General features: G+C 39.6%; 1 protein-coding gene and 1 long non-coding RNA gene across 3 annotated transcripts in view; one reads left to right on the top strand and one right to left on the bottom strand.

Annotated features, from left to right (window-relative positions):
• Nucleotides 1-11,565: 11,565 nt before the first annotated feature.
• LOC124986689 (uncharacterized) overlaps nt 11,566-23,686 on the top strand; it is a 71,718-nt gene continuing 59,597 nt past the window's right edge. Inside the window, exon 1 of the long non-coding RNA XR_007109061.1 lies at nt 11,566-11,636. This is a non-coding gene — a long non-coding RNA (uncharacterized LOC124986689). The remainder of the gene's footprint in view (nt 11,637-23,686) is intronic.
• The window catches only part of Glra1 (glycine receptor alpha 1), an 85,855-nt gene continuing 79,867 nt past the window's right edge, over nt 17,699-23,686 (bottom strand). The window contains exon 9 of one of the 2 annotated variants that reach the window (XM_047555275.1): nt 17,699-17,986. In XM_047555275.1, the coding sequence (XP_047411231.1) occupies nt 17,699-17,986 (288 nt within the window). Of the gene's footprint in view, nt 18,011-23,686 lie in introns of both variants that reach the window. The other variant, XM_047555274.1, reaches the window with a different exon arrangement.

The raw sequence follows: 23,686 nt of genomic DNA on the forward strand, positions 1-23,686 counted from the left end.
ACATTATCGCTTACAGAATAAACATGAGAACTTAAAGATGCATACATTGACACAACTACAAAGTGGAAGCAGATTAAGTTAGAGCAAGATTTTTGTAGGCAGCAGCAGCTTATCACATTCAACTTCAGATTTTAAAGTACAAATTTTTATTTGTAGGAATGGCCCAATTCATAATTCTTTGCCAATGAGCTTTAGATTCTTGACCCATAAGTATTTTAACTGGGTAAAATTAATTTGGTTTAGTGGGTTTCAGTCTTTTAAGACCTGCTTGTTGAAAATAGATAGATCTTGACTTTTTAAAATTATTTTTGCTTTCTTAGTGAGATTGTATTCCTGTGTTTTTAAGTTTTTTGAGCTGTTGTTAAGGAAGTAGTAAAAAGGATGATCCAAAAATAATTATCTGATTCTGGATGACTGGATTACTACCACAGCATTAGTTCAATTGCACTTAAACCTAAAGTTAAAAAACGTACTCTCATATCTACTCTGTAGATTACATGGCGTTGTCCCGAGTATAACAGATGGAAGAAATGGCATCAGTGCAGGTAAATTATGAGGCCTTCGAAGTCATCTGTGCAATAAGGAGCAGAATGACTTTCAAAAATTTTTTTTACTGTAGAATCATGTCTACTTTATATTTGAATGACATTTTTAGTGAGTAGGTTATTTCTATATTAAAATTACTAGGATATAGAGATCTAAGTGTGAAATACATTCAGAACAAATTTATCGTTCTTCATTTCCTTTAGGGCAAATCATATCATTGAACTTGAATTCTTAGGACTTCTTTTGATATTTGCAGATTCTATGGATAACATAATAATAGTAAACTTGTTCTTAAATTTTTTAAACTGGGAATTGAACCTGGGGCACTTTACCACTGAGCTACTTTTTTTTTTTTTTTGGAGACAGGGTTTTACTAAGTTGCTGAGGCTGGCCTCAAATTTGCAGTCTTTTTGCCTCAGCCTCCTGAGTCGCTGGGATTATAGTCATGTGTCATCATGCCCAGCTGTTCCTAAATTTTTTTAATCTGGTTGGATAATTAATTTGGTCTAAATTTGAAATCTGGATGTGAATGATCACAATATTTTTATTATAACGTAATTCAGGTGAGTTTCTGTTTCATACTTAAAACTGCCATTCTTGACACTTTTCTTCATCCTTTTATTTGGAATCCCTTGTAGAGTTTAGTGATGTGTTGGAAAATGTTGCACTTTATAGAAAGCAGACTCCCAATATGGAAATAATCTTTCTATGAAGTTGAGATTTGTAGGCAGTGGTTTATGCTGAGTGACTCATTTTAAGTAAATGGTTGCTTTTATCAAATCTACTGATCTAAGATGTCATATATTTGTTTTATTTTTGTGCTATTTAAAAGAAGCTGCAGAACTGCATACAGATGGAGATAATTGTTGACTTTAGTTCAGCAATTTTTAACCTTGTAAAAGAAGGAATGTGGGAGTTTTAGCTAACTGCCTGATGTACCATGTAGGCAGTAGGCAGTTAAGAGACAGGCTTCTACAGTTCTTTAAAAACTTGGCAGTGTCCTGTGTGGAATGAGGGGGTGGATGGAAGGGTGCTGGTTCAATGATAGCCATATGGCACTAGAGGGCAGTGAAATAATTTCTGGTCTTAAGAAAGTAATGCCATATAGGGTTTATGTTTGTTCACTTGATGTTGAGGTTCTAGGGAACCACAGGTAGGCTTGTGAACTCTATAGTAAGGAAGACACTTGAGATAAAACTTTTTAATTCTATTTACATTCTTAGTGGATGTATCTAGCTGAGAATAATAAATTAGACTGCCTTGCTCATGCTTTCATGTCAGTCTCAAAACATGACCTGAATGAGTAAAAAGTTAATTAGAAGTCACCTTTAACCAATTTTTGGTTTTGATTATATTTATGTATTGGCTTAAAATCAAGATTGTTCAATTTTATGTTTATATTCATTGAAAACTTTGTGAACAGTCTTTCCACTTCCTGGCTTCTAACTTGAACCTGGTAGTTTTTTTTTTTTTTTTTTTTTTTTTTTTTTAAATTCTTGTGATGTGATCAATTATAGAAATCCAGAAATGTTTAATACTTGGAAATATGACCAGTCCCAGGTTTGCAAGGGGTGGGCATACAGCATGTGTTAGGATTTTTCTTTTTAAGTAAGTTAAAAGAATTTAACAAAAAATTATTTTTAAAATATTTTAGCAAGTATTTGTTTTTTAAGAGTCTACTTAAGGGATGTTTGCCTATATTTTCAGTAGTAATTAGAGGGAAGATTATATCAATCTGGGCAGAAACAGTTTCAGCTCTTGCTGCAATTAAAGCCATTTTGTTTGCTGGTACTCCCCATGCTTTGATATCATCTGTTCTACTTTGGATTTGTTCATATTTTAAAATTTTGTTGTGAAGATTGTGTATGCACTGATTTGGTTCTTTTAAATGAAAATATACCAAGAAGCTGGTATAAGGAAGAGCAGGGTGGGCGCGTTCCTCCCTCTCTCTCTCTCTCCCTCTCTCCCTCTCTCCCTCTCTCCCTCTCCCTCTCCCTCTCCCTCCCTCCTCTTCCCCCCCCTTCCCTCCCCACTTGATGCATATTTAACTAGAATAGGACATGTTCTAAAAATAAATTCACGTATAAGAAGATGTTAGATATTGAAGGAGGGTTGAATGGAAGTAGCATTTAGCTGATGGAATAGGAATTATTTGTGATTTATGTGGAAAATGTTATGTTTTTAAGTGAGGAAAAATCAGAATATTACCTTTAAGTTTTTCTTCTCGTTATTCTGATTATCTCCTACAGGAAAGACTTAAGACTCCTGGAGTTTTTCAGTCATAGATTATTAGTGCTGGAAAGGACTAATATGTGATTTATCCAACTCCTCCATTTTACAGAAGATACAGATGGCTCAGAGGATTGGTCAGTACAGTTCCTAATCTGCTTGTAGAAGAATTATGGAGAATCTTCAGGGATCACCAGTCCAGGTTCTCTGTAGGAAGGCCAGAGCTGCTAAAGTTCAGAATGTGGGGAGAGAAGGGAAGGTACCACATTTTATTTGCTTAACCATTCACTCTTCAGTCCAGTTTTCATACCAGGTTTTCTCTCTGTGTGGTTGTTTTTTTGTTTTTTTCCTTTCAGAACTGGCTTCGTGTCCAGCTCTACCAGGGTCTGTAGTCTAAGGACATTAAAAACTTTTGCTTCCCTCAGGGATGGGTTTACTACTAGCTCTCTCAGAAAGCTATTGGGTATCCTAATATTTTAATAGCTGAAACTCAGCTGTAATTTTCTCTTTCAAAATCCTTCAGCATTTTGTATTCTGTACATTGTGGTGCTTTTCCACCTTGTTACAACAACTGTAAGCTCCTAGGGGGCAGAAATTTGGCCTTAGGCATGTACCCTGTTTAGTGCCTGGCAGTGCCATGTGTGTATCAGGGTCCTAATACTCCTTTCCAGTTATTTCTTTCATTCTTTATGGAAATTCAGTATGCTGAATTACTTGTGGTTCCTCTAATTAGCCTGGCATTCCTAATTCCATGGCTGTAGTGCCTTCTCTTCCTTGAATACATATTTGCATCTGCACCCTGACCCCCAGTCTATGACATCAAAGTCATTTTTATCAGAGGTCATTTCAAGAGCTTGTTTTTTCTCCCTAAGAAAAGATTTGTATCAGAAATAGGGCCTCGCTTTTGGGGACTGATGTATTCAGAGTTCAAAATGAGGAACAGATTTGTTCTCATGTTTCTCTTCCATTTTGTTTCTTCTGTTTGAGGTTCTGTCCTGACCTTCATTTTTGAAGTTATATGTTCCTAGAACACTTGATACCTTTCTTATGGTTCATAACTTGCACCTTAAGTAAGAGTTAGAATTATATCTGTTTTACTACCTTGTTAGACTGACTAAGCTCAGAGGACAAGGACTGGGGGATTAATCCCTGTATTTCACCAGAAGGTATAGTGACTTATTCTAGAGGCCGTTAAGTGATAACTGCATTGAACAACAATATAATTTTCTATTTCATTCTTAAAAGTGAAACATGACTGGAGATAGTCTTGAATTCACTAAATTTTAAACACCGTGACATTTCAGTGGGGGAAAATGTTGGAGATTTGGGGATTGGGGAGGAAATCACTGGCTGTTTGAGGTTCTTTCCTGGTCTTGGTAATTAGCCAATCTATCAGATTGTCCTAGGTCTATCCCAGGTGCCTGGTTTCCACACAAAATGATTTTGTTCCTTCATTGCTCTTCATTCATAACATCACCTGTGCTATACGTGAGTCATCTGCTTCCCTTTTTGTTAACTCCTCACATCCACTCACCAGCTAAGTCCTATCATTCTACCTCAGTATCTTCCACATTTCTCACCTAGGTAATTTTCAGTAGTCTCTAGCTTCACATTATCTCTTCTTACTCCAGCTTATTTTATACACAATATTAGATTTATCTTACCAAAGCCTAGCTCTGACCATGTATCCCATCCACTTGTGTGTTCTCTCTCCCCAACTAGACTGTAAGCTCCTAACGGGCAGGATCTGTGTCTGAGTCATCTTTGTTATCTCCCCTAGCACCTACAATAAATATTTCTTGAATGAACAAATGAATTCTCATTTCTCAGCATAAAGCTTGTCTGAAGTGAAATGTTTTCTAGGTTATGCACAGGTTTCTCTCTGGGGTAATTGCAAGACTTCAAAAGTTCTCTCATTCAAAGTTGGTGTGATAGTAACAATTATGACTTAACCACAGAAAATTTCAGAAAACTTTAATTTTTTTCCATTGGAATCAGCATGGATATGTGTATGGATGGTTCAATAAATATACTTTTATATACATGTATCACAGAAATTTTACATTCCATCTTCAAACTGCAGAAATAGATTTTTTTTTACAAGCCAAAAAATAACTGCCATAACTTATGACTTCATGCAAAAAAGGAAGAGTAAGGGACCAAAGGGAATTGGTTGTTCAAGGTTGAATGTCCGGTAAGAAGTTAAAATGTTACATTAAGGAAGCGATTGCTTAACACGCTGCTTAAGGTGGTAGCCAAACAAATCCTTAAATGCAGCATTAAGGCCATACCAAGTTTATACATATGTACAGAGAAATTTCCATATAAAAGACATACTATCACATTTTCTTCTGGGAAAGGTTGAGGAACTTAATGAATAATTCTGACCCAATTTTCCAGACCAGTTAAGATGCCCCCAGGCTGCTACTTTTTTACTTTGGCTACCTGTTAGAGTTGCTGCTATGTGGGCTTGTGATTTTTCTGGTCTCATGTTGGAAGTATAAATTGTCTTGAATCTCTGTTCTGTTATGGGTGATCAAGTACTTTAAGGTGAACTCACAGTGTCTAGCCAAGCATATTTCTTGCTTTTCCCAGAACTATGGAATCACAGTATAGTAACTTGTCAGCATCTTGCCTGTAACAGACTTCATAGCCATGTACTCACTGTGTCCTAAAGAATTACACAATGCCCTTCTGTTCTTTGGGGTTAAAATAACTTCACTTGAATAATGGACAAATAAACCAGGGTTAGGTTTCGGGAAACATCTCATGTTGAAAAGTTAATTTCTGATGTTCATGCTTTGCGTCTCATGACTTGTTTAAATCAGCAGTTACCTTTTTTGGGGGGGAAAGAAAAAAAGGAAGCTTCTCAGAGAAGAATCACCTGGAATTTGCACTACTGCTTAAACATCAAACCAGGGAACTCTTAAGACAAAGGGTAGTTTTGTGCAAATACCTGAACAGGTAAAATGGGGACTTCAGCTATGCAGAAGTCACTTGCTTTGGCAAGGTTTGGGTGGGACTCAGATTGCACGCTTTGGTTCTGTTGGCAGAAACCGGCCCATCTTAGATTAGTTGAATGCATCCTGAGTCAAAATGAAAAGTGAAAAATTTCTAAATCTAAGATAAATTATGTAAATAAAATAACCCTTTTCCCCAATGGCTGACTTGGAGCACTTACTTTATAATGTTATAACTCAATTTGGAATGTTTTGAATCAATCTGATTTAATTTTTGATTTGAATGTACTGTAGTTTGAACATGCAAAACTAGCAGTCATTGCATTCCAGTCACGAACCACTCTTTCAGATGACTCTACTTATGTACCCTGCTGCAGTTTGCATCTGTTCTGAATATGGCGATTTAGCCAACAGGTCTATTGTAATGTTGAGACGTTGAGACTAGAATATCCTTGGGAGTACAAGAGGGCTTAAGTTTATTAAAGAGTTTTTGTCACTTTGTGGTTCACTTTGCCTATTTCAAATCTGTAGTTGTTGAAGACATGTATTTTTTTCCAGTTTTTCAAACTTGGAGGCCATTGAGGTAGGCCCCTGCTTTGTTTTTTGAAAGTAGAACTTGGGATGTTAAAGAGACTGTTTTGGAGAACTTGCTAATATGCACAAGAATCCCACGGAGTAGGCATTTCATCTCTGTCCAATATAAGAAGTAGCAGGATGGGTCCCTTTAGGATTCACTCATTTCATTTTAACTTGTTAGTGCTGAAAATATTATAATGGCTTAGGTATTGGAAGATCGAACCATTAAAATATGAAGTATGAATTTTAAATGCTCTGAAATGCCCTATGGGAACGTCCTTTTTTTGCTGCTTTAATATTCAGGCTAAATTGGCATGTTGAGCATGGTATACACTTTTAAATGAGGTAGAAACATATCTAACATGGAAAAGGTTGAGATTCCTTAACTGCTTGTTTGATATGTAAGCACCACTTTTCAAAAAAAAATTAGGGGTCAATCTTTTATTTACTAGGATAAATACTAAGCTTTCCCCAAAATATTCTTTCTAGATTTGCTTAAGAAAGGTAACTCACTGTAAAAGAAACTATTCCTTCTACCTATTTGTACTAGCAATGACTTGATAAGTCAGTTACACTTAATGTCTATTCTATTAATATATATTTTTCTCTTTTTTTCTTTATGGACTAATTACGTGCTTTGAATAGAGATGCTCTTTGGGTTGAGGGGAGGAATTTCAGATGCAACTGAGGGTAAAGAGATATTCTAGGCTACACTTTTTCTCAAGGTCTTCTCTGTGAACACATTGCAGTTAGATCAACAAAAGGTAATATTTGAACCACAAGGTCCCCTTGAGAAATTCCTTCATTGTACTGAGTGGTAAGTAACTTTGAGAACAACTTAGAATTAATGTAGAAGTGGGACCTGAGTATAAAACCATGATTTACAATCCCCCTGCCCCTCACACCCTGTCAAGTCCATTGGGTTTAGCGAACTGCCCTTGAAGATGTAAATTTCTTGTGGGTACTATACATACTTCTGAGAGAAAGGAAAAGGTAGGTTCCCCCAAGAGAACTACAAGAAAATCAACTGGGTAGAAGTGTGAGGGACAGAATGAGCTTCTCTGCTTGTGAAGGAATACTCTGCCATTTAGAACTGCCACAATGAGTCCTGACACAATTCTTAATTGAAGCATGTTTCCATGTACTCCAAATGTATCTTTCCCTACATGTCTCCCATTCATCACACTCCAGCCAAGTGTATAATCACTGTCTTCTATGTGCCCCTTATTTTTTATTGCCATAGTTTTTCTCATGCTATATTCTCTCTGCCTGGAAATACACTGTCTCCAAATGTCAAAATCCCTCTCTTCCTTAATGGGGATTGAATCCAGGGGTGCTTTGCCACTGAGCTACATCAGCCGCCCTTTTTTTATTTTGAGATGGAGTCTCCCCAAGTAGTCTGGGTTGGCCTCGAATTTTGCAATCTACTTGCTTGGCCTCCCAAGAAACTAGTATTACAGGTGTGTGTCCCTGTTCCAGTTCTATTCTGTTCTTTTTGGCGGGGTAGAGTGGTACTAGGATTGAACCCAGAGGCACTTGCTTTACCTCTGTGCTGCACCCCTAACCCTTTTTTTTTTTTTTTTTTTTATTTGGAGACAGTCTACCTGAGTTGCTGAGTCTGTCTTCCAACTTGAGTCACTGGGTAATATTACAGACATGTGTGACTATGACATTTTGTTACTGCTCAGATGGTCATACAACATGCTGATTTATTTTCTTGACATTCTGCTTTCTGTGTTATATACATCATGCATTCCTTGTTTGTAGTTACTTTTACTTTTATGTAAAACAGGCTATTTTGTTCTGATGTCATGTTTTTATGACAAATTTGATAAAAGGTGGAAGAGGCAGGTGTAGGGAGGCTAAAAAAATTAAAACTGGACAGTATTTCATATGATTAAATATGTTCTAGTGCAGGATAGGACACTAACTTTGGAGAATTCCCTGTGTACTTTTCAACTTGAAAGCCTGAGTTGTTTTCCACAGGCTGAGACATTGTGAAAAATTATCCCAAAGTAAGTATGTAAAAGTTGTCTGGAAACCCACTGAGCCAGTCCTTGAGACCCCTACCCCTAGACAGAATCCAGAGTGCCACTTGCCTCACCAACATTTAGAGCTGGCATATGGGTTCTAATCTGGCTTTCAGAACAGTGGCTAAGACATTCCTGATGTCACCATTGTAACTCCTGGTCCTGTCTTGCCAAAGATCCAACTTAATGGATGCAGCTGAAGAGACATAGGTGAAGGCAAGTGGGTCCTAGGATACAGTGGTAGAGGCCTTGTCCCATGAACTGGACTGGCTAGTTTGTGCACAGCAAGTTACCCAGGGGATTTAAGTTAGGAACAGAAGGACCTGGAGACAAGAAGCAGCCATCTACTTAATTTTGTGTGTATATGGTGAGCAGGGTGGGGTCTCTTCACACATTTTCCTTCTAACTCCATTTTCCCAGCTTGTTCCTAGAGCTTGAATGGGAGTAAAGAGCTTTTAGATACTCCTCCTTTTTCAGAAATACTGGTCAGACTGTCACTTTGAATACTTCTGTCTCAATAGTACTCCCTTTTTACCTGAATATATTCTTGGGGGAAGTGACTAGGTAACTGCCCACCAGGAATTATACTATTTAAAAGGTCTGTGAGACCACCATTAATTCATGCAGTAAACTCTTGCTGTGGAAAATTTAGAATTTGAGATCAAATATCCCATACTCCAAGAAACCTTGGATTGTCCATGTGAGAGATGACTTCTTTTCTCTGAACTGTCTCTCCCTTTTGTTAACACATACCCCCCCAAGTTCGTTATTCATACCCACACTACATCCTGTGCTTGTCATTGTTTATAGCAGGTTCTTTATCTTGAGTGAATGTTTAAGGGGATTCTAGACTGAGGAAAGACTTTCAGAGAAGGCCCAGTCCTTACCCTTGACTTCATTCAAATCCAAGCCATCCTGGGCACATGCTTTTTCATACAGGACTACAAATAATGGATTTTCTTAATATCCTCCAAGTGCCACCTATTCTTTCCTGTCCTGTTGCTTATTCTTTTTATTCTTTGTTCCACAATTGGAAAAACTAGAGAATGCCTCCATATTAACTCCAAATCTTTTGTGCATCAAAGACCAGATTAGTAGGTCTTTAACTTTTTAAGGTGGGCTGATAAATTTGTCTCTGATCATGTCTGGAGAAGAACATGACCAAAGATTGGTTTGTTTGGTTCCTGATCAAGATATTTATCAAGATGATATTCATTTGATTACTAGATTAAATTTTTGTATATTAAGCTGTCCCTGGTCAAAAGAATCCATATTTCTTTTATCAGCAGTTATAAGATTCAGTTAAATTAATGAATGTTTCCTCTACATGACAAAATCAATTGTGATTTTGTTTCCTTGATTTTATACTTGTGACAGTTTGGGAAGACAGGGCTTTCACAGGTTCATAATACAGGACAACAGGGGAAAATGATTAGTTCAATGTTAAAAACAGATACATGGAATAGGTAAGCTTAGGCCATACAGTTTTCAAAACTTAGCTTTCTATGGTCTAGAATTATGCCCAAACTTTTTTGGCAAGGTTTTGACTTGAACTAATTACCATACATTTTCATCTATGAATGGAAAGTAAGATCAAGGCCATTATGGGAATTATATAGAGATTGACATACAACAGGTGCTCAGTAAAATATTGTGGCATTCAGGATTTATTCAATCTGTTCCTAGTCTACATAGGATGACAACCATTCTAATCTGCAGAGCTTACTCTATGGTGCCTTCTACTCAGTTGATAGTTATATGATAGCTATAGGGAAAAGGGATGTTGGTGCTTCATGAATGGAATCAGAGCTAGAATTTAGGTCTCAGTACTGAGCTCTCAGCCAAGCATGAAGTAATTCACCAATGAGGAAATCTTTGGGACAAGTCAGGGAATGTCACTAAACACACTGCAGGGAAGGTAGATTGGGGAGGAGGCCTCCATTCTGAAAGAGAGCTCTTGGATAACTTCTGATGGAGGAAGGTGTGATAAGAATTTCAAAGAGAGTCATGATAATGAGAATGTTTCACAGTTTAAGAGGGTAGGGCTAACATTCACTCTCATTTTGTTTAGATAACAGATCTATGTTGTGACTGTTATCCCCAAAGAAACCAAGCACCAGAGAGGTCTTGCTCAAGGTCATGTGCCTGCAGTAGATGCACCTCAGGCACACTTAGAGTGGAAAGCTATGCCTTTTCTACTGCATTAGGGAAACCACAAGTGGATTTAGAGAGAGGAAAGCAGAGAAGAAGAGGATCCCTTAGAGTCTGGGGGAAGTTTTTTTTGTGTGAGTGCAATAAAGTGATAAATGGAGAAATGGACTAGAAAAGTCTTTTGAGATCAAGTAATTCAGTACTATTATAGAGATGGGAAAACTAGACTCTGTAAGGAGGAAAAACAGGAAGTTTTACTGTGACTGCCTCGTATTCGTCATAATTGTACAATTACCATTTCATTGTGATTTATCACACATCTATCCATCCTAGCTGTCTTTAATGTTAGTTATTCAAATCATTCAGGGTCAAAGAAAGAAGTAGCTATATGAGGATGGGGAATAGGGGAAGGAAAAACTGGTTTCAAATAAGGTTTCCATTTAATTGTCTAATGAAAAATTTAAAAAGTTAAAAAGTTTATCTTCCTTTTTATACAAGGGAATTAGAAAAAGTTTAAGTCTGCAATATTTTAATGCCAGGACCAGATGAAGGGAGATAGGAACCATTTGTCAAATTGTCAATCATATAAACATTTGAAAGAGGTTCCATTGATAAAAAGCATACATAAATCCCTGTGGAAAGGATAAGAACGGTGTTTTCTGATTATAAGGAATGTTTGTTGGAGCTACGGGAGTCCAGAAGCAATTTCAGAAACACTACCAGGGTGAGGTTTTGTTGGGCAGGGTGGGAGAAGTTGGCCCAGCACCAGCCACACCTGCTGTAATTTCTCTTTGTATTACTGTAGCTTAACTAATAGTATGAATTTAGATGCCCCCCTCCCATGGTCTGAGGTGGCCCCACATTTTCTGCTTCTGCAGCCAAAATAACAGGGACACACAGGGGGCAATATTCTTTAATCTCATGGGAAGTTTCTTGTTATGACTAAATTGTGGGTGGGGGTTTGGGGGTGAGAGGCAGGGAGCAGACTTGGAATCACTAGAGTTATTTCCCTAGGGATATCTCATGATGTATTTTTTGATTCTTGCAGAGGCTTTGGCGGAAAGAATTCAAACAACAACCTTGGGGAATGGGTTCCAGTCTTCACTTGGATGTATGTGCTAAAATACCAGAGTGGAATACTCAGGTGAGAAGCTGATCTTAGAGACAAGTCCATCAGTATTGTGAAATACCTGACTCTCATGGGAAAAGATTAAGACTGTGGTGATCTTGAAGACCAAAACTGATTCCTCTTTTAAAAATTGACCCCTGCTTGTCTACCAGAAGGCCTGGGAGGGGGTTCCAAACCTAGCACTAAAATAGAGAAATGACAAAATCCTTTACAACACAGTTTTAAAAACCCATCAAAATATCCAAAATTTGGCTTTAGAAAATCTCCTTCAACTCCCATCTTTCCAGGAGAGTAAACAGACCAATAAGTAGCTCACTTCCATGGTGAGCCTGAGGTGATGCTAGAACAAGGAGCCACCTCTTATTGACCTCGGTCTTCTTCACAAGGCAGGCTACTGAGTTTCTGTAGTTGTGTAAGAAAACAATTGAACCTGAAGAACTGCAGGGTCACAACAAGGTAATATGGGTAATAGCAGAAGGGACCAGAAGTAGGAAAGGGAGGCCCATCAGCCTGGAAGCTACATGAAGCCAGCAGATGTCTTTCATTCCCTGATTAGTTAGCTGTTACTGCTCTGTAGCTGGTTAATGATCTTATGTAGAATATAAGTTTTATCACTAGGTCACTGAAGGACATATTTTTGGCTTGCCATCCTGTGCTATGACTTTTCGACCCAGTGTTCCAATGGAAATTTTCCAGAGCAATGAAATTTCAAAATGCATGGTCAAGAGAAGAAGTAGAAACCTCAGCCTTAAACCAAATGAGGAAAGAGCGACTCTGTCCATTCTAGTCTTCCCTCATCTCCCTCAGAAATAAATCAGCATCTTTGGGCATTACTTGGTTTCATAAAATAAGATGCATGAACTGATGAAACAGGAAATGCCAATAGAGAAGGAAGCAGAGGGAAGAGTAGGGAGAGAGAAAAAAAGGGAGAAGTAATATTTGGGATGATAACTGGGGAAGCCTTAATGATCCTAAAAATGATTGGGCAATAATTTCTACTTTGAAAACTCATTTTGCTATTCCAAAAAATGATAAAGCACCTTAATTATTGCTTTCAGTAACCACACAGCTCCATCTAAGCAGCACAGACTAGCACCCAAGTAGGAGCAAACCTATTTCTTGCAAAGTGGTCTCTATAACTTGAGAAATATTCAGGAAGCAACAAGATAACAGTTGGGTAGAGGCATCATCTAGTCTCGGCCCTCAAGAGTGGAGGTTTCTCAGGCTTGGGAGGTGTTGGCAGGGTGCCCTTGTCCATCTTGAAATTCTGAAATCCTCAGCTGAGACAGTCAGATGAAAGTCACTGCTTCCCTTCTTTTACTTTGGATTGGGGAGGGTAAGGTGTCATTTCAGGTTTTTTTTTTTCTTTTTAACTTTTGCAGAGATTTCAACCTATCCAAAGATGTTCTCTCTACTCATTGGGACTTTAGGATACCAGGAGGCCAAAACTTTGCCAATATTTATGATTTTCCTTACACTGATACAACTGATTCTTAAGGACAAACAATTAAAACAAGGGATATTTCTTTATTCCTCCCTTTGAACATAAGCTCTTCCTCATGGCTTCATAGAAGTGAAGGAACATTGGAAGCTTCTTGATTAATATTTCTGGAGTTGGTTTCTAAGGGGAGGGGCTTAGTAAAGGAAAAGAAGCCAAATTCTATTTTAAGAATATACTTACTGCATGCCTGGTTAGAGAAATTTTGGTATGGTTGGTTCATGAAGTAAAGATGCCATACATCATGGGGTAGAGGTCCACTCACCCTTTCTCAACAGACCTTAGCTGCTCTTCAGAATACAAATCACCTATCTAGTAAGTCACCCAGGAAACACAGCCCACAGAGAAAACTCAACCTTGACAGCTCTTTGGTGCTAGGGTGCAGGGTGGATAGAAGGTGCAGAAGATGCTGGCTGAGCAAGTATGAAAGCTTCCAGAGTGCTGTTCATCATCCCTGGTCTGGGCTTCTGGCAGGATGGGAAATAGCTGCAAATCTCAGATCCTGACCCCAGTCCTAAAACTGATACAGACGGTATCACCACCAAGTAATTCTGCTTGCCAGATTCTTTTCCTAAGAAGGCAGTTGCTGTAGGCATAATGATAACCCTCTTCAGTTTCAGTGTGTCTCAATTAAGGATCTAATTTTCACAAAAGACTATTATCAGGAATGGTACCAGTTTGGCTAGAGTGCTAACCTCCTCTTTGCAATCTAATATCCTGGAGCCACACAAAACACCATCTCTTTTATGATACTCATAAAGATGCATTTATTGAAAGAAAGGAAGCATCTCTCATTAGTTTCTCTTCCAAGTATGAAAAAATATGCCTATGAAAAATATTGGTGAACTTCTGAAAGTGATTCATTTCCTGTTTATTGACAGCTTGGAAGAAGAAATATGGGTCAAATGACCTTTGTCTTCCTAGACTCAAAAAATAGAGTTAAAACCCAGATATCAATTACACATACACACAAATAGACATTATTCTTTCTGTTCACATCTGTTCTTCTTTTTCCATACACTTTGCCAAAAATGGACCCTTGGGTATTTGAAAGGACTAGAGGATAACAGAGCTCAGCAATTCATTTTGGCTGCTCTTGAAACAAGTGAAATACATTGTAAACTAATAGGTGAAATATTACCATCTGGCTCCTGGGATTAGCTTCAGTTTTGGAGGTAATTGAAGTTATCAACACCTCTCTGCCACTATCCAAGACTCCCACTATGTATAAATACCAGTCTATCTATGGAAAGGGTTTGGAAACCAGTTAACCAGTCATTGCACCTAAATCAGTTTTTCACTCACCATACCACTTGACATCTATACTCGTGCTCAAACCGAAGAAGAAATTCAGAAAGCATTGCCCTGTTCCTTGGAACCACCTAAAAAATATTGGGCCTAAATTATCTGATTTGATTTTCTGTAGTGATGAAATTCACATAATTTATTGCTAAATCCTTACTACATTCCTTTCCTAATTCACTGATTTTATGATGATTGATGTCCTTTCTTCACCACTGTTCACCTTTGATAGAGTGGTACAAAGAGAAAAACAAATTTGCAGATTTTCCAGAGAAGAAAGCCAACAAGAACTGTGAGGGTCCCTGTACTGGTATCCACACATCCACAAAAAGGGTTGAAAAATCAAAGTGACATTGAATTTTTAGTTGTGTGAATTTCCTATACACAGCTTTATAGAACAGTTAGACCTAGGAGGAGTTAGATACTATATTACTCTCTCCCCTTTGTGTATTCAGAGAAACTAAAGCTTAGTCATTTACCCAAGGTCACTCAGCGTATTAATGGCAGGACTAAAATCAAGTTCTTTTCACTGCTTATAGTATCTCCTTTCACATCAAATTTCTACAAGAGATTGTAAGTTCGAAATAATTTGAGAGAAGATTTTAAGAACATTACCCCCCTGTTTCTCAGAGAGATGATTTCATTGTTGGATAATGTCCCCCAGTCTTGGCAGCTCCCAAAGGACCCACATGTTAAATATGGCATGCCAACCCAGTAGAGGTTTGACAAATGACCAAGGTATTTCTATGTGTCATTGGGAATTCCAGATGTTGCCTTTAAGAAGGTCAGTTTGGAATCTGCAGGTTTTTTTTTTTTTTTTCCTTAAACAATTGAAATTTATTTTCTTGCACTTCTCCAATCTTCTATGCTCAGATGGTGGAGTTAGCAGATTGTGTGTATAGGAAGAATTTCTTAGGATTGATATTGTCTTTAATCTCTGACAGAGGCCTAGTGCCTTTGTTACCTCATTCACCTCTACTGGAGATATCCTGAATTTAGTCCAGTAATGAGTAAAGTGGGGAGAAAAGCTTCAACTATTTTATTTTTTTATTAAAAATAATTTTTACCTAAGTAAAGTGAATATAGTGCTCATGAAAAGTGCTCATAGCAGTTCAGAGACTGAACTGGTAGTAGTTGCTCAAGTCCTCTTTAACTCGTCCTATTTTGGATACTAATTTGTGGTGGGGAAAAGATGGTCTTATATGAGAGATTCTCACATACTTGGCAGCCACCACTCAAGATTTCTTAGAAAAAAAATAGGACTCCAGGTTCTATCCCACATTATCCACAGCTGGGTTATATTTAACCTCTTGGTCTACACAGGCCAAGAGAAGGGAAGGCAACAATCAATTGACCTTGGACTTGGATGCAAACACCTTTATCACTGAAGCCTCAAAGCCCAGTTCTTTTTTGAGCCACACAATGCATTTTCTTTATCTAAATCACTTAAGTTCTTCATCTTGGCCTTCATTTTAGGCCTATGTAGGCATGAACAATTGTGCCAAAGAAAATGAGAGGAAATTCTCTAGGAGAAGGTGCTTCAGGGAGCAGGTAGGCACCATACCTCCTCCATCTTGTCCCAACTTGGGGATGCTCTACAGACACAAGCAAAACCCTAAACTTCAGGACACATAGATTGTCAGTGGTCTCTTGCCATTCTGCCTACAACTTTGATCAGAAGCCAGTACACCAAGGTGCAAAGTAAGAAATGGAACCCTAGTATTTGGCCTTGGGCCAAAGCAGGGAAATTACTGTGGACATTGGCACCATCATTTCAGGCAGAGTGGTGATGACAGAGTAGGCAGAGTCCTGCTGTCTCTGCTTTGGACACCTCCCATTTGTGAATATTCTTGTTCTGCAACAGCACCCTCCGGCCTGGCTCCCTCAACGCATCTCCTATTCCCTCTGTTTTCTCTGGAGTGCCCTAGCTATCCTGGGACAATTCTGGCACTTCAGAGTTAGGAGGAAAGAGAAATAAATATTTGTCTAACTTTCTCAAGTGTTAAAGCTAAACGAAGCACCTAAAAGAAAAAAAAGACTTACAAAAATATAATGGGGCCATCCCCCCAAACTCCCCACATTATCTATGATACATGAAATGTCAAAATATAATGAACTTTCTAAATATTACCATCTCTTCCCACCCATGTATACCTACCTAATCCACAGTAGCCTCAGTACTTCCCTTTCACCTCTTAAAACTTTACTCTGTGGAACCACTAGATAATAAATCTTTTTCATCCAACTGGCCCCCACCTTCCCCAACATGCACCCATTTGCAATCCCAAATAGACTCTCCAAAAAAATAGACATTTGAAAAAGTACATCTGTTTACACTCATCTATCTGCATATTATTTCTTGAGATTATTACTTTTTTTAACCATAAAAAAGATTGCATATTGGCAATATAATGAGAAAACCATGGCAGCCATTTCTGGGTAGTGGTGAAGGGTTAGTGGGGTAAGTGTTGAAGCATAGAAGCAAGAGGGCTTACTGGGGAATGAGCGGGATCCCTGCCCTTGAGACATGGGGACTGAGGTGCGGTCACTTGATTTCCAATCCTCAGGCCTGTCCCATCTCTTTCATCACTCTCTTCTCTCTCCACCTCTTCCCCTCTCCACTACCCATGCCCATGTGCACAATGCTCTCAAAGCAGAGGTGGAATGGCTTTTTGGCATGTGTCCACATGGGCCAGTTTGAAGATAGGTATGGCAATTGGAGGGGTACGATGTGGGACACATGCCAGAGCAAGCTTATTTGTGACTGTTTCCACTCTGGGAAAAATTGTTCATCACTTCTGTGACTTTAAAAATTTAAGCAATTACTAGGCTGATAGGTTAAGAAATAAATCTTTTGTTCTTGTGGTTTTGCATTAATATTAAGCATGAATATATATCATATATTACATTGCTTTCCTTCTGCTCTGGGGCAGACTGCACTCTCCTTCCAAACAGGAAAACTGCACAGCCTGTGGACTTGAAATTTGCAAGTTGTTATTCCTCCACTCCCCACCCTGTGCCTCCCTGGTCCTTGGTTGATTCCTATATTCAAAAAGTCCCTCCCACCCCACCCCCACCAGCCCACCCCAGGTTAAATAGATAGTGCCACATTCTAAAATTCATGCAGTAGTGCATTTTGCCATTGCACTTATTGCAGAGAGAGAAAGATAGAGTTGTGTATGTGCCCCTCCCTCTTCCCCTTCTCTTCCTTAGGCTCCCAGATTCCTGTGCGCTTCCCCCTCTGCCTTCTCCCAGCCTCCCCCCACATCCCAGCCCTTCACTGGTTGTGGACATCCTCTCTACGGACAATTTTGTAGATGATCCAGTAGAACATGTTGAAGATGAGGAAGGCCATAGGGAAGCCAATGCGGGATATTTTGTCGATCTTCTTCGCCCTCTGGATGAAGAGTTTTCGCATCTCCTCCGGGGACTTGGATGGTGCAGGAGGTGGGTTGGTGGTGTTGTTGTTGTTGGCACCTTTAACTGAGATGCCATCCTTCCCCTGCAGACAAGCTGGGCCCATGCCATAGGCAAAGTTGAAGCGGCCCTCTCCTGCCTCATCCTCCTGGAACAGATTCAACATGGGGCTCTACTTAAAATAAGACAGGGGCTGGGCACCCTCCCTGCAAGGCACTCCCCCGGGGGCCAGGCCATGCCCATCGGGCTCTCTCTGACCCCCAGGCTACACTCTCCCAGGTTTCTGAAACTTTTCGACTGACTGGGGAGTTCTGCCTTATAGAGGGGCGCCACTTGCATGCTGAAACAGATGCAAAGCAGGGGATGGGAATGTGGTTCAAATTCTGGAGATCTATGCTAGATCTCACCCCATCACTGGCTGGCTATATGACCTTAAAGTTCCTTCTTTCCATGAGTCTCAAAGTTCTTTCATTTTTTTCCTGTAAAAGGGTATAAGATTTACCCCACTGCATTTCAAGGCTCTTGACCATCAGAATTTTTCATTGAGTCAATATTCAGTGCTATAATGGATTTTGATTTGAAATTCAGAGGACAATTTGGACAGATCCCCTGTTTTGCCTCTGTTGTTTCCTTGCCCTGGTCCCCACCCCTTTGTAACCCAGGAGAGAACAAGAGCTCTTGACCTTCCTGTTTCACAAGCCAGGGAAGCCAAAGCTTCTTCCAGGTACATGTTTCCACATCCCTGGAAGTTGTAGCCTCAGACAGACGTCTGTGTTTTTATCAAGCTATTGTTTTAATTATTTGGCTGCAACTTACCTTTCCAGGGTGCCCCTCCCCCATGTGCTGTGCACCCCTGCCAGCTTTCTTGGACTTTTTTTTTTTTCCTTGTGCCAAATGCCTGCTATCCTCATCCTACAAGCTTATTCCTTCTCCAGGTCAGTGTGATCTTGCTCTGGTCTGAGTCATGGAGGCATTATTTGCTCCTAACATGTCTAGTCTTATCTCTCCATGTAAATTCTGCAATGGCATTGAAAGTCCAGTATTTTCATTTCAGCTGAACTGTTTGTTGATTCAGTGTGTGGTTCTGGGAAAGTTTTATCAGCTCACATGGCCTTCTCAGATATTGAGCACTTCTAGGATAGGAATTCTGTCTTGCTTGTTTCTGAGCAGACAGAGCCAACAGAGAATAAGAAATTCAATATAGAACCCACCAGTGCCTCTCTATCTCTACTTGTGCTACTCTGGGATGGGCTACCATCTCGATTTGTTGCGACAACCTCCAGTTTAGTCTGGAGGCTTCCAGTCTGCCTGCCCCCTACCTACTTGTGTTACTATAAAACAGATCTTATTTTTATCTTTTGCTTGAAACTTCTTAATAGACTGTCATTGACTTCAGAAAAACTAAAATCCTTAACACGACGAACAAGGCCTCAGATAACCTGGCTCCTGTCTGCTTCTAGCCTCATCCTATGGCATTCTCTATATAGCATCCTGTGTTCCAGTTCTGAAATATTTCCATGTATTAGAGAGTATCTGCTTTTTTCTCTTTGGATCTCTGTTCAAGTTGTTCTTTTTACCTGGAATACAACCTTAGCCCTAACCATTGCCTCTGACTCCTCTTTTTTTCTTTCTTTCATTTTCTTTTCTTTTCCTCCCTCCCTCCCCCACAACTTTCAGCACTGGGGATCAAACCCAGGGTCTCATGCACTCTAGGCAAGAGTTCTACTACTGAGCTGCATTCCCTGTCTCACTCTTTATTTCATCTAATTCTTACTCAGAAGTTCATTGAATCAGACAAAGGGGAATGAAGGGAGTTGGGGGTGAGATGAGGAACGACAGTAGAATGAATTGGACATAACTGTCCTACTTTCATATATGAATGCACAACCAGTGTAATTCCACATCATATATAACCACAAGAATGGGAAGTTGTAGTTCATGTATGTATAATGTATCAAAATACATTCCATTCTACTTTTGTTGTATAACTAAAAAAAAAAGATCATTAAAAAAAAAAGTCTTCCCTGAGCTCCCAAGAATAGGTTAGCTATGTGGTCTGTAAACCCCACCTTTTTAAAACTCTTATTCTGGGGGGCTGGGATGTGGCTCAGTGGTAGGGAACACTTGCCTAGAACGCAAGAGGCCCTGGGTTCCATCCCCAGAACTGCAAAAAAAAAGCTCTTATTCCATTGACTATACTTCCTTGATCAAAGTCTGTCTCTCTCATTAGACCATCAGCTCCTTGAAAGCAGAAACAAAGCCTGTTACAGTCACTCCAACCTCAATCCTGAACACGGAACAGTTCCTGGCACATCAGCTCAAAACTCAGTCAGTGTTTTATTGAATAAATAAACACTTACTCATATTTCTTCATCTTCACCAGTCCTAGTTTCCTGGTTTTGTTCATTTGTTTAAATGGGGTTGTATTCCTGGCACTAGGAGGGTTTGAGACTCATGATAAATGCGAGGAAATGTTTGTTGAATGAATGAGTCTAGTCCAACACCCTCACCACAGAAGTGGAGGAAAATAGGAATAATATGCTCCACATAGTGCCTACATAGGTTCTTAACAAATATTCATGTATAAGTAGGGCAATAGTAGAATAACCTCTTCTTCCAGGCCAAGAAGAGTAGGAGCTGGCTGGATTACCAGACCTGGTACCTGAAAGGGGTCTAGGTCTGACTGTATGACATTTAAATATAAATCTGCCCTTTTTGAGTGTTGAAGTACTTAAAAATGCATTTTGTGGGGGAGGGGCTCTATTATACTCTTTTATTTATTATACATATGAACATATATATATATAATAACCTCTATATATGAAGGTGGTACCACATTAACTTTCTATGCATCTTAGGAATGAATTATTCTTTGCCTTTATCATTTGTTAAATACTGGAATGGAAGGAGTTGAGGTTTGGACTGAAGGTCCCACTGAGCCAAAAGATTATCAATTTCACATTGTATCTGGGAGAAAGGAAATTCCCTAGGAATGACTGGAAAAAGCTTGCTATTTCTATTATAACCAGCAGGTGGCAGGAAACATCTGCCCATCTGCTGTTGGGGGATGGAGCTGGGAAATCTGGTAGTGTACCCTGGAACCCAGAGAGGTTGCTCTTGTACCTGCTGAGTTTGGGGCTTACAGTCATTTTCTTATAATCTGCCTAATGAGGCAGGCCCGGATTGGAAGACCAGACATTTTCTGCCCAGCAAATGAGGTAACATGGGAGAATGGTGGGAGTTGGGGAGTCTGGCCAAGATCACAGTCTTCCAGAAGTTCAGGCCTGTGTCTAGTTCCTCTCCACTCACCATCTGGTGCCTAAATCCCTTCTGCATCAAAGGAGATTTCTGTGACCCAAACTTGGACACCTCTAATGGATAAGCCTTAGATGGAGTGGCTTACTTCAAAGGCGGTTCTTTGTTATGGTGAGGCCAATTCTGCATCCTTGTAGTTCCTGAGATTTGGGCCAAGTTCAGAGCCCTTATGAATGTGGTCACATGAACTCAAATGTGCCTAACAGGACACTGGGGAGAACTACAAGTGCTCAAGTAAGCTGGGCTGAATATTCTGTTGGAAGAGATGGTGGTAAACTGGAGAATGTGTTCTGTACCCAAAGATAGTTCTGGCACATGAATTTCATGTGGGATTGTGTATCCAGTGTGATCAGATGCTGTGATTTGTTGAGTGACATTGAAAATGTGGTTTTAAAAAGATATGGGTACCTTATTACAGATTTTTAAAGACCATTGGCTAAATTCAAGATATTTGGATTCCAGATTTGGCCTTCTGAGTACCAGTGTTTGACCTGTGTCTTGGGTTAGGTCTTAGTTCTTGTTTATGATCTCATAAATTCAGGATTATTTTTTTCTGCTCCACCGCTTAACAGATAGGAGCTCATGGTGTATGGTTAATGTTTTGGAAAGAACACTTTGAACACCTCCCCTGCCTGTGCCATCCACCCTTGCAGTGGGATCCTGGGGACTTGCTCTGTCTCACTATGGTCATTCTCTCTTCATTTGCATGAGAGGAGAGAAAGATGATTTCTGAGATCTCCTACAGGAGGGAGTTGAGCAGGAGAATCTGATCAATTCTGGATAGTCACTTTATTCACACTGTACCTGGCTGACAAGAAAGTTTTTGCTTTCCTCTAGGAAGAAATTGAATATCAGGGGAACTTGGAGGCAGCCTTTGGAAGTACTCTAGCCCACCTGGTGCCTTCTTGCAGGGGACTGCGTTTACACTGTAGTCTATGCAAATAGCACCTCCTGGAGTTGTGTAGTGGTGGTGCCCAATGAAAAGGCTTGGTACAGTCACATTTTTGGACATAGTCTTTCCAAATAAGTGTTTCCAACAAATGTCTTCAGCAAAGGAAAATGCAAAAAGCAGCTAAACTATGGGCAAAAAAAAAAAAAAGGAAAATAAAAATAAATCCCAGAGACAGTTGTATTTGGTCAGTTTCTTTCTTACATCATCATCATCATCATTATTATTATATTATTTGATACCAGGGATTGAACCCAGGGGCACTTAACCACTGAGCCACATCCCCACTGTCACTTTTTTTTTTTTTTTTTTTTTTTTGTGGTGCTGGGGATTGAACCCAGGGCCTTGTGCATGCTGGGCAAAGGCTCTGCCAACTAGGCTATATCCCAAGCCCCTCCCCTCTTTTTATATTTTATTTTTAGACAGGGTCTCATTGAGTTGCTTAGGGCCTCGCTAAGTTGCTGGTTTTGAACTTGGGATCGTCCTGCCTCAGCCTCCTGAGCCTCTGGGATTGTTGGTGTATGCCATCGTGCCTGGCACCTAGGTTATTTTTTTTTTTTTTAAGAGTCAGAGGGCAAAAAAAGGGAGCAGCTATGAATCCAGTGGGCAGTATGAAAGGTCTAGGGTTAGGGATCTTTTAAGATGGGTTTAGCTTGCAGAACCCATGATTCCCTTTCCCAATGCAGGGAATTAACTCCATGGGCGGCTTCTTCCTTTGGCACACTGCCAAAGTGAACTGAATCAAGTCACTGATATTTAAGAAACTAAATCAAGTCACTGATGTTTAAGGAACACATTGATGAAAATGTGTGTGTAGTATTCATTTTAATTTTTGGCACATATGTGTCAGGAACAAAATCTAAAGCTTCTCTGGTATCCTCTGATTTGATCTTTTTAGACACATTGAGTCCATTTTATAGGTGGTGAAACTGAACCCAGAAAGAGGCTAACTTGAAGTCACATACTAAAGAAAGGCCAGGAGACAGAGTCTTTTGTGACAGCACTCGGTAGTTATTTTAAATAGGTCAGTCTGAAGCTTACCGGACCTTGGCATATCACAGGTGATCATAGTGTCTGGGGTCCTTGAGTGCCCCAATCTGCCACTGGAAAGATTTCAGGGCAGGCTATCTGACTGGAAGGCTTCCTCTTTATCCATTAGTTTGTTTATCCCTTTGTTCATCTGTTTAACAAGCCCTATTGTATGTTCATAATATGTCAGGCTCTGTGTTAGGCACCAGGGATGTAGCACTAAGCAAAAGCAGACATGGTCTCTTTCCTTATGGGGCTTATAACTCAGTGACTAAGAGAAGGACATTAAACAATCACATCGTAGAACATGTAACTATTAACCAGCACAATGTTTAGAAGGAGAGAAATCGAGTTCATTTGGAACATGGCTTTTGCTAGCACACGCAGCACCTTTGTGCCCATTAGAAAAAAGGGATCCCCTTCTCTGGGCATGTGAATTGGAGTCCCTTCTGGTAGAGTCCCAAACCAGGTCATGACTTAGGAAGAGTCCCTCCTTGGCTATGACCCTTGTAGGAAAGGAACCGCACGACCACACTTGATCTCCTTACATGAAAG

Source organism: Sciurus carolinensis, chromosome 6 (genome assembly GCF_902686445.1).
Source record: "Sciurus carolinensis chromosome 6, mSciCar1.2, whole genome shotgun sequence".
Taxonomy (NCBI): Eukaryota; Metazoa; Chordata; class Mammalia; order Rodentia; family Sciuridae; genus Sciurus; species Sciurus carolinensis.